Source organism: Wallemia mellicola, assembly GCF_000263375.1.
Source record: "Wallemia mellicola CBS 633.66 unplaced genomic scaffold WALSEscaffold_13, whole genome shotgun sequence".
NCBI lineage: Eukaryota > Fungi > Basidiomycota > Wallemiomycetes > Wallemiales > Wallemiaceae > Wallemia > Wallemia mellicola.
This window is the reverse complement of record NW_006531970.1, coordinates 31,615-45,755: the sequence shown is the minus strand read 5'-3', so window position 1 is coordinate 45,755 and position 14,141 is coordinate 31,615. Positions and strand designations below refer to the sequence as shown.

Genomic DNA, 14,141 nt, shown 5'->3' with positions numbered 1-14,141 from the left:
CCGAGGAGACCATCTTCTGAAGCCTTTTCACAACAGACCTGGGTATTTTGTTAGAGGAAGCTACTTTCGATAATGTAAGACTTACTGGAGTGTTCTTGCACTCATCTTCAAGAGCAACACCAATGAGCAATGGAATTTGAGTACATTGGACGGCGACTTGGTCGAGGACATCACCAGTGTGGAGGAGACCTGATTCTTCACCGGTTGACTTTTGAGCATCCTTTGAAGTGTCACAACATGAAACGAGACCAGTGTTACATGAGCCAGTTTCTGAGCCACCAGCTGGAGCAGCGAAGGTAGCAGCGACGAGAGCGGAGACAGCGAGAGTTTGAGCGATCATTGTAGTAGTAATAGAAGTAACTTGAGAGTTGTAAGGTAAAAGGAGAAACTTAGTTCACAATTTATATCCGTAAAAGCCACACTAAAATCAAGAACGCACTATAATCAGGAATGTACATACCAGAATTTGGTCGAGCTTTGAATGATTTAGTGTATGGAGTATTCAAATATTAATATATAATATCACATTACTTGACTATGCACGTTTAGTGCTGAAAAATTTACATACGTCTTCTGATGAAAAAGCATCCTAAGTGTCATTTAATACACACATTTCCTTAAAAGATACACGATACCAATCTAGTACTCGGAAAAAGTATAAAAACACACTTCAAATATGTCAAATGCACGCGTTTTGTATGAGTTGAAAAAAAAAACTTTAAGTCAAGAGAGTGAAATATTAGAAACAGAAATTATGATGCAATTGTAAGGGAGAGATATTGACTGAGGTATCCTTGAAAGATTATTTTAATCTTTATAAATGAGCAAAGGCTCGCCTGATTCGTGTACTTCCGGAATGGTACACTTCAAATCGAATGCTTTTGAGAGAACGATCTTGAAGATCTTCTGAACGTGTATTGAATGGGATGTAGAACAGAAGATGAGTGGTGCGTGCATAGCTTTTGCGAATCTTTTAGCCTTTGAAGGGCGTTAAGTAAGGACATATAACATTAGCAAAGGAACTAACCTGCTTAGTAATCTCGTCTTGATCTTCCTTTGGCAAACCAGCGAAAATGTCGAACTTTGTGCCGACTAGGAACGGTATGGCTGTCTATTGGGGGTTCTAGTAAGTAATTGGTAAAATTTATTAACTAAAGTACCAACTTTGTTGAAACCTCTAGCCTGTCTGTACCACTCTTTTATTGAGTTGAGGGTACTCTTCCTCGATAAGTCAAACATGAATAAAATGGCTACTGCATCGTTGCAGACGAGTGGAAGCATATTAACAAACTCTCTTTGACCTGTTTGGATGTTTTAGTCTATAAGATTGAAAATCTACGCGCTTTCTCACCGCCTAAGTCCCATATAGAGAAAGTGATCTCAGTTTGTCGAATTGAAATAGTCTTCTCCATAAAATTAACACCTGATAATGTATAAGAAAGTAGTTTGATACGAAAGCAGGACTTACCAAGCGTTTGGATATAATCCTCATCGAATGAACCTCTGAGAAGAATGTTATAAGCGCATATCAGGGTGGATTAGTGGAAGGTTACTAACTCAACGTATTTAACCATTAAACTGGTTTTACCTATTGAACTGTCGCCTACTAGAGCAGTTTTTAAATATAAGGCCATGACGATATCGGAAAAGGTGACAAAGCGTAAGCGACAAAGTCTATCCAAAGCAAGACAATAATTTTAAGGTATAAATTATTTGAATAACAAAATAAACACGCTATTTATTACATTCGTCGTCAAATTTGCTAAATTAAACTATCTTTGAGTGAGAGTGCATCTTATCGTCATGGTCAAACAGTTCGTTGATATAAATATATTACTCGTTATAGCCGTAGCTATACTCTCATTGTTTATAGTATCACCCTACGTTCTCAACAATGAAGCTCAGAAAGCTGCCAGCGTGAGTGAAAGGGAAGCAAAAGTTGCTGAGAGGGAATCTTTAGTTGCTTCAAGAGAAACAGCACTCTATTGGAAGTCTATTCCACCGCCAGAGGAAGTCAAAGAAGAGGAAACTGAATGTATCACAGATCAATCGCTCGTCTTACGTGAACTAGAACTCACCCGGTGGGAGAGCACACTCAATAAAAGAGAAAGCAATCTCAGTAGAAGGGAATCTTGGCTTATAGAGAACTGGTAAGTTCATTTTCTTCCAATAATAAGACAGTCTCAGTGTACCTCATCAGGCCAAAAAGCGATTAAAAGAAAGTGCAAAATGTATGGAAATAATTGATTATTTGCATTAAAAGAAAAAAGAGTTCCTAGTTAATTTTAAACTCAATGAACGCCATTTGATTGGCTAGATTGTGAGCGTCTGAAGAGTACAGCATCATTGAGTTCGTTGAGCATGTTGACAGTTGATTCAAAGTCAACGCATGCATCAGTAATTGATACACCGTGCTTCAATCCAGATGGACCTTCAGCTGGAACATCTTGTCTACCTTCACAGATGTTAGATTCAGCCATGACACCAACAATTGATCTGTTTCCAGCACGGATTTGTTGTGAGATATCTGAAATAACCTTTGGTTGGTTACGGTGGTTCTTTGAGCTGTTACCGTGTGAGCAGTCAATCATAATAGCTGGGTGGTTATCTGGGCGTGCTTTCTTAATGGCAGCTTCAGCGGCTTGTACGGAGTCCTTGTCGAAGTTTGTGCCCTTAGTACCACCTCTCAAAATAAGGTGAAGGTCAGCGTTACCTGCAGTCTTGACGATCGCAGCCAAGCCTTGCTCAGTGACACCCATGAAAGAGTGTGGGTGGGCTGCTGAGCGCATAGCGTCAACGGATACACCAACTGAACCGTCTGTACCGTTCTTGAAACCTATGATGTCATCAGACGAAGGTTATTCAATATTTGAAGGACTTACCAATTGGGAAGGAAACACCTGAAGCTAATTCTCTGTGTAATTGAGATTCAGTTGTTCTAGCACCAATTGCACCCCATGATACCAAATCGGCGAGGTATTGTGGTGAAATTGTGTCCAACAATTCACATCCAACAGGAAGACCAAGTTCAGTGATATCGCAAAGGAGTTGTCTGGCGATTCTCAAACCCTTGTTAATTTTGAATGAACCGTTGATATCTGGATCGTTAATGAGACCCTTCCAACCAACAGTAGTACGTGGCTTCTCAAAGTAAGCTCTCATGATGATATGCAAACCTGGCCATTGAGGAATTTTTTCCTTGAGCATCTTAGCGTATTCGATAGCTTGTTCAGGTGAGTGGATGGAGCATGGACCAATAACGACGATCACTCTGTCGTCCCTGTTGTGTATAATGTTGGCTGCGGCATTTCTACCCATTGCTATAGACTTTTGGCTCTCAGCAGTGGATCTAATCTCATGCTGGAGTAACGCAGGTTGTACCAATGGATCGTAGCCAATAATACGCACGTCGTCTGTCATAATTAGAGTTGGAAGTTACAAATAGAGAATGAACATACCTCTGTAGTCCTCCATATCTACTTGTGATGTAGCATCAAGATTGCTGTCAACGCGTAACAGATTTGACATTCTTTACTCTTCGTCGTATAATACAGAGGATTATTCTAAATTGATGAATACCAAAAAATAAAAAATCCAGACTCAAGGCGGTGATTAAACAAACAAAACCGGCGATTCTGCGTTCTTTTGTCTCACTCTTTTTGCGTACTTTCTGACGTCTGTCTACATTGGAATGGAATTTCAGGGACATTTATATCGTCATTTTAGGCGCTCAAAATATAAATAAATTTTTTTATCATTTATTACTTTTATCGTCCTCTTGATTATTTATAATGAGGATTGATGTCACACAGTTCTAATAAGTGAGTGGCACAGTAAACAAAGGAATTTATCTGACCATATAAAGTACCCGCTTAGTTGAACTACGTGTATTGAATGGCTCCCTATCAATTGATCAACTTCTCAACATATTAGACAAGAGTCAACTGGAATTACCGTGTAATATTTGGTATCCTATTAAAGAACGGAACGATAAGAATGAATTTACTATATTTTGGCTTGAATTCTCACAACATCAATCGGTTCGTCATTGATGCCCGCTTTGACGCGTTCTGATAACTTATATAGGCAATCGATGCCCTTAAATTAAACATTAAGAACTTTTTGTCACTCAAATTAACAAAAGAGATCGACTTCAAAAAGAAATTAAGCGTTCACTCTATCAATTTGGATTCAGTCTATCCTAAGGTGAGATAATTTTCCTTATACGGAAACACCTCCACTTACCCGACTGCTAAGACTTGGATTTGTGACCATTGCGCGTTTCAAAATTCGTACGCGCTCTCTTTCTGTCCCCGCTGTTTGCTTCCAAGAGACAAAGAAGATAGTGTCACACCCCCATCTTCAACATCAGCAACATCAACAAATATTAATCAACACTCCCCAACTGGTCCTCCTGTTGGTAGCTTATTTAACCCCCTCATTCTTGGTCAAAATGATAATCCAATACAGAAACCTGCAATGAATTCACATAGCGTAATATCACCAGAACTTGCAAATATTCCCTTACCTTCGTCTCAGATATCCATTTCACCAATATCTATTTCACCAACTCAAAGATCACCTCCACAGAATTTGTTCGATGTTTTAGCATCATTACCTAAGCATACACCAAATCAGTACACACAGAAAGTAAATTCAAAGAATCCAGAACCTTTACAGGATCTAGAGACTTTATCGAAATCGCCACAGTCACCAAAGTCACAATTACCACCAATCCTCAATACAGGTAGTCAAGGTCCGATGCAAATGCAACCAGGCGATTGGATTTGTAGCTGTGGTTTCGTCAACTGGAGAAGAAGAAAATATTGTTATAAGTGCTTTCCATTTGCGAACGGAAATAATAGTGAAGAACTTCAGAAAGCTGCACAAAAGGCCGCTCAATTGGCTTCTCTACCTGAAAACTTTGGAAACAATAGTAACTTTGAAAATCACAATCTAAATATGTCACAAGAAGTTCTTGAAAATAAAATTGACAAACCATCAATCAATTTTTTCACTAATGTACAATCCCATCCTGGATCGGTTGATCATCACTCTCCTATTACAAAGTCTAAATATAAAGCTTCCTCGGCGTCAAAAAATGCTTGGGGAAATGATATTTACAATGTTCATCAACATGGATTAATCGAAGGTATGCCTCATAATGACGAAACTTTTAACGAGATAAAGGAGATTTTCTACAATTCAAACTGATTGCTGATCTTCATTAATATTTAAACTTTCTTGGTAATATTTTTTCAACTTCCTTCTACAATAATTATCAAATTATTCTGTATTTTTTCATAAGACAACATTACAAGATCAAGGATTAGATCTAACGTCTGATTGTATTCACTTTGTATTTTTTGTATTGATATGTAATTTTACATTCACACTAAAATGAACCAATATTTTCATTAATGTCGAATTCAGCTTCAGTGTTAAGTTTTATATGGTCAAGTGTGACACCTTCAGCTATATCTGTAAGGAGCAACCTACCAGTTTGCTTGTTGATTTGAAAAACAGCCAGATCAGTGATAATTTGTGATACGCACTCCTTTCCAGTAAGTGGGAGGTCACATGTTTTTAATATTTTCGATTTACCATATTTATCACAATGCTCCATCAATATAATGACTTTTGTGGATTGTGGGTTGCTAACTAGATCCATAGCGCCTCCCATTCCTTTCATTAGTTTGCCGGGTATCATAAAATTAGCAAGATCTCCTGTCTGAGATACTTGAAATGCACCCAATAGGGATACATCGATCTTTCCACTTCTGATCATTCCGAAACTCTCCTCACTCCCGAAGGAGGATGCACCTGGTAAGAGTGTAACAGTCTCTTTACTAGCATTTATGATATCAGGATCAACGTTATTAGACTGAGGGTATGATCCTACACCTAATATTCCATTTTCTGATTGTATATAAACCTTCTTAGATTTTTCTATGAATTCTGGTACGCGACCGGGTATACCAACTCCGAGGTTACAATAATATCCATCTTGCAATTCCCTTGCAGCTCTTTTGGCGATTTTATCACGAATTCCACCTGTAAGTTCATCACTATCACTTGTCTTGAGTATCTCAATATCAGTTTCAGTTTCAGTTGGACATATTCTATCAACGTAGATACCCGGAACGTGTATCTCGTTTGGTGGTATATCGCCCACATTGACTATATTCTCAGCTTCTACGATTGTAATATCGGCAGCTTTGGCGAAAACAGCATTGAAATTATGAGCAGAATTGTTGAAAACGAGATTACCATTCTTGTCTGCATACTTTGCTCGTATGAGTGCATAGTCAGCTTTGAGTGATGTTTCTAAAATATGACCACGTCCATTAAACATTCTAACCTCACGTTTTTGTTGATAAGCAATTGGTTTCGAGTTTGCGTCATATTGAGTGACAAGCTCTCCAGATTCTATAGCAGTACCATAACCAGTAGGGGTATAGAATGCAGGTATACCACGCGCAGCTGCTGAAACTCTCTCTGCGATGTTACCTTGTGGAGTGAGTTCTACAGCTATTCTACCACTACGATAGTAGCCTTCTAGTGTCTTATTGTTACCCAGATAACTACAAATCAGACGCTCAACTTTTCCTTCCTTGTTGAGTAACTTAGCGAGACCTTTATCACCAACACCCTTTTCTCAGATTAAATGAGACTATCTTGTGAAGGCAGAATCGCACTCACCGGGTTGTTAGATACTGCTGTAATAGATTTTATATCATCACGTTTATCGATTGCATTTAGCAGCGTTGTTGGTACACCGCACAATCCAAACCCACCACTGAGATATACAGCACTAGATCTTATATCCTTGATAGCGTCATTTGCATTATCATATATTTTATTACCACCCCTGACTTTTGTTACGTAGAATCTACATCCAAACAACGTCCTTCTCGTTGAAACAGCCGATATGAACATGACGGTAGTGAAAAAGAATTCGTATTTGTAAAATAATACATTCATAAACAACAATTACATTATTCTAATATTCACTTTTAGCTTTCTCTTCTGCAAGTAACACTAGATCATCCTTGGGTGCCTCCATAATAGAACCTTCAACTTCTCTTTTGACGCTTCCATCAGTGATCTCCGCAGGACCATTTAATCCAGGCCCTAAAGGAGCACTCTTGTCGAAGTTCAATTCATCAGCTGCATTTCTTTCATCTGAGACACCATCAATTTTCAATCCTTTAATTGCATCATTAATTTCACTGTCACCTTCATCTAAAGTTGGTATTGTTATTGTGGATTCATCGTCAACGCTATCTTTGAACTCTCTACACCAATCTGCAGGTGTAAGATTTTGATTCGTTAACTTTGGTGTAAAGTTATCCAAGAATTGATTTTCAGTGTTGCTACCAGCTTTCGATACGCCGAACGGATCAATTTCTTCTTTACCATCATCGTTGAAGTGTTGATAACTACTTGCTGATGCAAAATCACCAAAATCGTCTTCATCGTTTGATGAATCATCATCTAAGCTTGATCTGTTCATATACTTTGATAACTAAGATTTCTAGTTAGCAATATTAGAAGAAAAGTAATAACACTCACTTGACTATCGTCGCCAATTTCATCCTCATCGAATGATGGTTGTCCGAATGATGCACTCTTAAAGCTAAACGAGTTGAAGAAAGAATCATCCTCATCCTCATCCTCATCAAAGTTAATGTTGGTATGAGACTGTCCAGACAGACTTCTATAGGTGCTTCCAAATCCTGAACTCATGAATCCAATATCGTCATCACTATCACTATCATCTTGATCTCCTTCAACTTTACCAAAGTGACCATATTGACTTTGTTGTGGTTTTATTCCACCAAGTGGTTCTTTTTCAATTCCTTGTGTCGTCTTCAAAGGCCCCTGTACAAATTCATTCCACTCATCAGGTATTTTATTCTTTACATGTTGATGAAGGTTGTCATACTTCTCTAGTGCTTTCACACATTCATCCGCTATGAGCATCACGTGTCCCGAATAACCAGGTTTTATAGTTTTGTTTATTTCAGATTGTTTGATTTTATCATGACCATCTAATAACTTCTGAATTAAGTTTGCATCATTAAATAGAGATAATGCTAAATCGAAACTCAATCCTCGATCCATTTGTCCATTTAATATTTGTAATATCACGTCATATACGACATTATGCAAGAATGGATTTGAAGGGTAATCAAAAAAGAGGTCTACGAGTGTTTTAAGTATGCCATTGTCAATCATTGCTTTCTTTAGTGAGTCTCCTAATGTTAATTCATCAACCTTGAGTGATAAATTAGACATTGACTGAGGTAGTTGCTCTTGCTGAGGTTCAATATGATCTTCAGGTGAATTCACAGGTATGTCTTCCATTTCTTCGCTATCTGATAAAGCCCTAGCTAATTGCGTCAAAGCATCAAGACCCCCAATCAACCGTCCATAGTTGTCATAATACGGTCCAACAGTTGTATTTCTATTGAAAATCCCCATATTTGAGCAATGCAATAATTCTGCGTATAATTCACAAATTCTAAATCTTTCAAAAGTGAGTGGTTTTATAGGTCCCATTGATGACTGTATTGGACCTTTATAGCTACGTGGAAATGCTAACAAGGTTTGGAAATCTCCCAATCGTTTCGTGAAGGATTTCAAAATTGAACCTAGATGTACGATACCAATAGATTGTGACATTTTATTCATAGCTTCTTCCAAGTGAAGCTTGTTTTCTTCTTCCTTCTGTTCATCACTTTCATCTAAGTTTTCGCTATTAAGTATATCGTCTTGTTGAGATTGTTGGATGTTTATGAGCTTATTTCTCAAAGTATGGAATAAATGAGGTTCACTAAAGTCTGCATTATTCTTTCTGATCAATTCTATGTAAACTGATAATATAGATATTAAAGAAGAAGTAACTGATGCAATTTTGTCGTTATTTTCAACGTCTGGTAGATGGTTGGTGGAAATATCACCATCTTTCAATGATTTGTCAATTGGAATGTCATCTAGAATGTAACTGATGAGCTTTTCGATAACATTTTCGGAACCCAGTTGCCTTGCAAAGTTATTTGAAATGTAAATTTGATTATCAGGGTTTGCGGTTGGAGGAGAAGGTGCACTAAAAGTAATAACTGTTTTAAGTAAGTCTGCAACTGCTAAATGAGCGTCATTTGAGAAAGAGGGCGATAAAATGTTTGATAATTTTGGTATAAAATCAGATTCTGTAAAGAAATCAACAACTGAGCTATCTTGTTGATCTGAAACTATTAATCTGAATAATAAATCACCTATGACTGGAGTTTCTATGTGTTTAAGGAATGATGTGATAGGATCATTCTGTGATTTCAAGAAATCTAGCATCTATGAAGGCTGTTAATGAGGCTTTGGTAATAAAGCAATCAACCCACCTCGTCGGATTTCTTATCTAATAGTCGAGCAACGATCCTTCCCCAATAACCTACAAATGGGTTCAATTGGGATAAGTCTTCGGTTGATTTATTGATAATGAAATCCCAGAATGGCTGTAAGTAGTCTGAACGCTTTTCTTTATCAACAAGAGCCTCATGGATGGCTGGAATATCACTTGACAGGATCTCAGTCGCGACGTAAGGAAATCTAATTCTGATTAGATGGCTGAATAGAAAATAAGCCAGTCTGCCCACCTGAGCTTATACTGATCGTCGACTACATTTATTTTACCATTAGAATAGCCTAATAACTTTCTCAAATTCTGCGGTAAGACGAGGAACTCGAGTAGTCTATAGTTGTGAGATTTTGATTCATGTATGATAGAATCTTCTTGTAGGATCTCTTCCAATTCAACGTTCTCCTTATCTAATAACTGATCAATCTCCTTGTTAGCGCCAAATCCTAGGCTAATAGCAAGGTAAGGAGAGTATTCTATAGATATTATAGTGAACTAACCGCCAATACATTCAAGGTAAATATTTTTTATTGTATTTTGGTGTATCTCCCCGACAATATCTCTCTCAAGATTCGACAATATGGATGCCGAAGAAAAGAGATACAATGGCGGTAGAATTTTACCAAAAGAGCATTTTTTATCACAGCGTCATATCACGGATTTAGATACATTAGATACTAGCACATTAGCTGCTACTGATTTCGACGTTGATCCGAGATCTGCGTTTTTGCCACCCGATGAGCCACTTAAAAGGCTAGACGGTGAATATTCTATTTGGGAACTAGCGTTAGATGCTGCATTACAACTGCCTCTACAATTAGATGGTTCTAATAACGAGGTTTCTGAGCAGTGGCGTGATGCAATACGTTCAGTAAGTTTCAATAGCCAGATAACCTAATTAATCTAATAATATACATTAGATGCTCAACGTTAAACCGCCTACTATCAATTCGAATGGTATCAGAGTCGTCAGAAGAGCCTACACTGTCTTGTCATATATTGCACACTTTTACGTACATTCAAGTAGATCATCAGAGGATAAAACTACAATACCATCATCTATAGCTGTACCGTGGAATCATACAGCTACTGCTTTAGGTTTACCTCCAATCCTTACCTATGCTTCAACTGTTCTTTGGAATTGGGAATACATTGATCCATCGAAGGGTCTTGTAGAAGGCAACTTAAGGGCTCCTTTGACTTTCACTAGAAGCCGGGATGAGGAGCACTTCTTTTTAACTTCGGCTTATATTGAAGCTGCAGGTAGATTATGCTTGGAAAGAATGTCACAATGTCTAGATGAAGCATTTATGGCAGATATGTCACCAGATGTGTCCTATCGGAGCATGTCCAAACAACTTACTGATATAAGCAATCAGATAAACATACTAACAAGGATTCTCATTGACGTTCGGAAAGAATGTCGCCCAGAGGTCTTCTATGGAAAGATAAGACGTTGGTTTAATGGTCCTAATGGTCAATCTAGTTGGCACTACGAAGGTGTTGATCCACCAGGCGTTTATAGAGACTACGGTGGTCCCTCAGCAGGTCAATCCTCTTTGATACACTCACTTGATGCTTTCCTAGGTGTCAATCACGCACCTGTAGATGATGACGCTAATTATGATGACACTTTCATGCGTAGAATGCAATTTTATATGCCAGAGTACCATCGTAACTTCCTCGATCATTTGTTGAACGTTGAACCAAGCTGTCGAGATGTAGTGAAAGCATCAGAAAATGATGAATTGAAAGAATCGTACAACAAAGCTATAGAATCAATGAAAGTATTTAGAAGCGAACATATAAAGATAGCGACACTTTATATTGTTACTCAATCACGTAAGGATACGTCACCAATCGATGACAGCGCATCTGAGCCTAAGGGTACTGGCGGAACATCATTGGTAAAATTCCTGAAAACCTGCCGCGATAGAACATATTCAACACTTTTGTAATTTTAATTTATGTAGACTGATGATTTCATAACCTACGCGAAAGTATGCGGTTAGTTATCAGCTGTCAATCGAGGACGATCATGTACGTTCTAGTTGGCCGGTAAACAGGTAATTCGGAGGCATGTAATGACAATCTTAAATTAGGAATTCCACAACTGGTCTGCATGAAAGCGGTCATAGCGGCCGTATGAAATCCGAGAGTATCATAAGTAGCTTGATAGAATATAGTTTAAGTGGAGTCGCTAGAAATATAATACTATCCTACTTTGAAAGTATTACGATAGGGAAGTTGTTAGTAGCTGATGTTCAGAATGGCTGCACATTTGTATACCCAAGCGATGCATCAGAAGTAGTTAAGCCATCAGCTAAAATAACAGTAAAGAATGCAACATTTTGGATACGTTTACTACTCTCAAAGGATTTGGGGTTTAGTGAAGCGTTTATATTTGGTGATATTGACGTCGACGATTTGACTGAAGTGTTCAAGGTAAGACATCTAATGCCATTATGATACTCTTTATTCAACCATTTAGTTAGGTGTTCCTTCTAAATCGCCGAAATTTTGATGAAACGCCATATATACCTTCGAAAGTTCATAGTATACTTTCTTACGCGATTAACACGCGTTTTATGCAAAATATCACAAATACTAGAAGCCTAAATACCATAGCATACGAAGATTCAAGTGGATTCTTCCAAACGTTTCTATCTAAGGATATGTCACATAGTTGTGGAATATATCAAAGCGCGTATGCTGATAAAGAACTTGCATTTTCATTCATTGGCTCTGACAACAAGAAGCAACACAAGCATAGACTTAATAAGATGGGTTCTTTCCTGGCTAATGGCGACGCCGTCAATGACGGTGATGACTTACACAATGCACAATTGAGGAAAATGCGCACAATAATTAGAAAATCTAATATACTACCAAATATGCGCCTTTTAGAAATTGGCTGGGGAGGCTCTTTTGCGATTGAAATGTGCTCTCAGTATCCATCATTGGTAATTGACACATTGACAGTGAGTATTACTCAAAAAGAGCTGGCCGAAGAGGCAACTAGGATTGCTGGATATACTCATCGAATAAGAATACATCTATGTGATTATAAAAATATGCCATTAAGTTGGAAATCCCAATTTGATCGTGTTATATCGATAGAAATGATCGAGTCAATTTCGACAGAACAGCTCCCTGGATACTTTGAATGTATAGATTGGGCACTTAACGATCATGGTATTGGGATAATACAATCTAAAACTATACCAGAGGCTCGCTACAAAGATCACGTTGATAAGGTTGATTTCATCAGAAAGTATACCGGGGAAATGCTTCCCTCATTAACATTAATATTCAATGCACTACACGATGGTACAAAGGGTGCACTAATTATCGATAACATAATGCAAATTGGGCCGCACTACGCAAGAACATTTAGAGATTGGAAGAAAGCATTTTTGCTCAACTTTGATCAAAACATCAAGCATCAACTAGACAGCTTAACAGACAATGAAGTCGAATCATTCAAACGTAAATGGATTTACTATTTCACCTATTGTGAAGCAGGATTTGAAACCAGAACTTTCGGAAATCACATCATAACAATGACGAGGGAATCAAACAATGATATGATAAATGTATAACAAAAAAAGAAAATTATCGTGTATAATAATTTTAGAATGGTATCCTATGCATAGACTATCTATAGTAATTAATTGATAACAGTAACCCAACCAGCTTCACCTTGACTATCATTTTCATCGTCAATATCATCATAAATGCTAGTTCTTATAGGTGCAGGTGGTGTAGTAGAGAATGAAGTTGATAAATTAGCTAAATCTTGTGTAGCTTCTAAAACATCCAAAGGTGGAGATTCCACTCGATCGTCATCTTGATAAGAAAGTTGCTTATCATTTCTAAGCAATTGAACAATCGCTTGATTGTGTTGTAAATCCGTTTCGACGAGTTCAGGTACTTGATCGTCCGTAGTGGCCGTGAATGCAGGTGATGAAGGTGTCGGCGTTGAACTTTGCTGCACGAGATCGGTAAGAGCTGAACTAGAGGATACTGATCCATTCTCCACCCTAACTGATGAAGGTGGAGTTTGTATGTTTGGTAACCGAGGCGAAGAAGGTGGATTAGTTGAAGGTGGAGTGATTAGATCCTTATCTGTGTTACTAGTGAATTGAGATAATGAACTACCAGTAGGTGAACTTGGATTGCTTGAACTATGATCAGAATGCTGGAATGCTGTAGCTCGTTCTTTCACATTTTTAGAGCCCGAGGAAATCCTCCGCTGTGCATCCATAACGCCTAAAGAAGTTGAAGGTCTTTGTTGTTGTTGTAACGCTAAAATTCTTTCTTTCACGCTTAAATTTGTCATTTTTATTTCATTGGCCTGATTTTGATAGCAGATCAAGAGACGCAGCCAGAGCAAAACGCATAGGGAAGGATATAAATGACTATATATATAAATATATTTTATGTATTTATTATAGCAGGATAATCTACTATGATGAAATATTTATTTGACAGCTTGGTTTTATTAAATAGCCCCGAATGGCCAAAAGGTATGAAGCAGACAGCCTTCAAAGTTGATTGACGTAAATGTGAATGAATGGCCAATATCAGCTATCGCTTGAATAACGCAATTCATTGTGGAGTAGATTTTAGTGAATTATTTGTGTGATATGTAATGCAATCTGTATCAAAATTTTACGCGTTTTATGAATAGATCTAAAAGAAAGTAACGCGTCCATATCCC

General features: G+C 37.8%; 9 protein-coding genes across 9 annotated transcripts; 4 read left to right on the top strand and 5 right to left on the bottom strand.

Moving 5' to 3' along the window:
• Positions 1-807: 807 nt before the first annotated feature.
• On the bottom strand, positions 808-1,634 carry WALSEDRAFT_19710 (small monomeric GTPase; the record flags this gene model as incomplete). The annotated part of the gene is made up of 6 exons (XM_006958847.1): positions 808-978; positions 1,028-1,111; positions 1,165-1,301; positions 1,352-1,423; positions 1,469-1,503; positions 1,558-1,634. 6 exons carry the CDS (start codon positions 1,632-1,634, stop codon positions 808-810), a joined length of 576 nt encoding a protein of 191 aa, XP_006958909.1.
• A 169-nt stretch (positions 1,635-1,803) lies between these two features.
• On the top strand, positions 1,804-2,216 carry WALSEDRAFT_64829 (hypothetical protein; the record flags this gene model as incomplete). Its single annotated transcript, XM_006958867.1, has 2 exons — positions 1,804-2,150; positions 2,201-2,216. 2 exons carry the CDS (start codon positions 1,804-1,806, stop codon positions 2,214-2,216), a joined length of 363 nt encoding a protein of 120 aa, XP_006958929.1.
• Positions 2,217-2,291: 75 nt separating this feature from the next.
• Positions 2,292-3,528, bottom strand: WALSEDRAFT_29152 (3-deoxy-7-phosphoheptulonate synthase; the record flags this gene model as incomplete). The annotated part of the gene is made up of 3 exons (XM_006958866.1): positions 2,292-2,836; positions 2,883-3,413; positions 3,459-3,528. 3 exons carry the CDS (start codon positions 3,526-3,528, stop codon positions 2,292-2,294), a joined length of 1,146 nt encoding a protein of 381 aa, XP_006958928.1.
• A 273-nt stretch (positions 3,529-3,801) lies between these two features.
• WALSEDRAFT_29151 (hypothetical protein) lies at positions 3,802-5,214 on the top strand (the record flags this gene model as incomplete). The annotated part of the gene is made up of 4 exons (XM_006958865.1): positions 3,802-3,821; positions 3,866-4,040; positions 4,087-4,206; positions 4,258-5,214. The coding sequence occupies 4 exons, from the start codon at positions 3,802-3,804 to the stop codon at positions 5,212-5,214; spliced, it is 1,272 nt and encodes a 423-aa protein (XP_006958927.1).
• On the bottom strand, positions 4,826-6,939 carry WALSEDRAFT_39070 (3-oxoacid CoA-transferase; the record flags this gene model as incomplete). The annotated part of the gene is made up of 3 exons (XM_006958864.1): positions 4,826-5,148; positions 5,182-6,652; positions 6,703-6,939. 2 exons carry the CDS (start codon positions 6,937-6,939, stop codon positions 5,396-5,398), a joined length of 1,494 nt encoding a protein of 497 aa, XP_006958926.1. The 3' UTR covers positions 4,826-5,148; positions 5,182-5,395.
• A 51-nt stretch (positions 6,940-6,990) lies between these two features.
• On the bottom strand, positions 6,991-9,929 carry WALSEDRAFT_32927 (SAPS-domain-containing protein; the record flags this gene model as incomplete). Its single annotated transcript, XM_006958863.1, has 5 exons — positions 6,991-7,528; positions 7,576-9,354; positions 9,402-9,609; positions 9,657-9,869; positions 9,919-9,929. The coding sequence occupies 5 exons, from the start codon at positions 9,927-9,929 to the stop codon at positions 7,004-7,006; spliced, it is 2,736 nt and encodes a 911-aa protein (XP_006958925.1). The 3' UTR covers positions 6,991-7,003.
• Positions 9,930-10,118: 189 nt separating this feature from the next.
• WALSEDRAFT_7644 (Indoleamine 2,3-dioxygenase) lies at positions 10,119-11,376 on the top strand (the record flags this gene model as incomplete). Its single annotated transcript, XM_006958837.2, has 2 exons — positions 10,119-10,289; positions 10,339-11,376. Coding segments are annotated over 2 exons (1,209 nt in total), but the record flags the coding sequence as incomplete, so codon positions are not given.
• Positions 11,377-11,467: 91 nt separating this feature from the next.
• WALSEDRAFT_57793 (S-adenosyl-L-methionine-dependent methyltransferase) lies at positions 11,468-13,775 on the top strand. The gene is made up of 2 exons (XM_006958862.1): positions 11,468-11,863; positions 11,914-13,775. The coding sequence occupies exons 1-2, from the start codon at positions 11,564-11,566 to the stop codon at positions 13,018-13,020; spliced, it is 1,407 nt and encodes a 468-aa protein (XP_006958924.1). The 5' UTR covers positions 11,468-11,563; the 3' UTR covers positions 13,021-13,775.
• WALSEDRAFT_32926 (hypothetical protein) lies at positions 11,472-13,775 on the bottom strand. The gene is made up of 2 exons (XM_006958861.1): positions 11,914-13,775; positions 11,472-11,863 (listed from the first exon to the last, which is right to left on the bottom strand). Exon 1 carries the CDS (start codon positions 13,758-13,760, stop codon positions 13,089-13,091), a length of 672 nt encoding a protein of 223 aa, XP_006958923.1. The 5' UTR covers positions 13,761-13,775; the 3' UTR covers positions 11,472-11,863; positions 11,914-13,088.
• Positions 13,776-14,141: the final 366 nt, after the last annotated feature.

Excerpts from the sequence above, each read along its gene's own strand:
- WALSEDRAFT_57793 (XM_006958862.1), top strand. The coding sequence starts at position 11,564 with ATGAAATCCGAGAGTATCATAAGTAGCTTGATAGAATATAGTTTAAGT. Across the intron at positions 11,864-11,913 it reads ATTTGACTGAAGTGTTCAAG|GTGTTCCTTCTAAATCGCCG; the intron begins GTAAGACATCTA and ends CCATTTAGTTAG.
- WALSEDRAFT_32926 (XM_006958861.1), bottom strand. The coding sequence starts at position 13,760 with ATGACAAATTTAAGCGTGAAAGAAAGAATTTTAGCGTTACAACAACAA.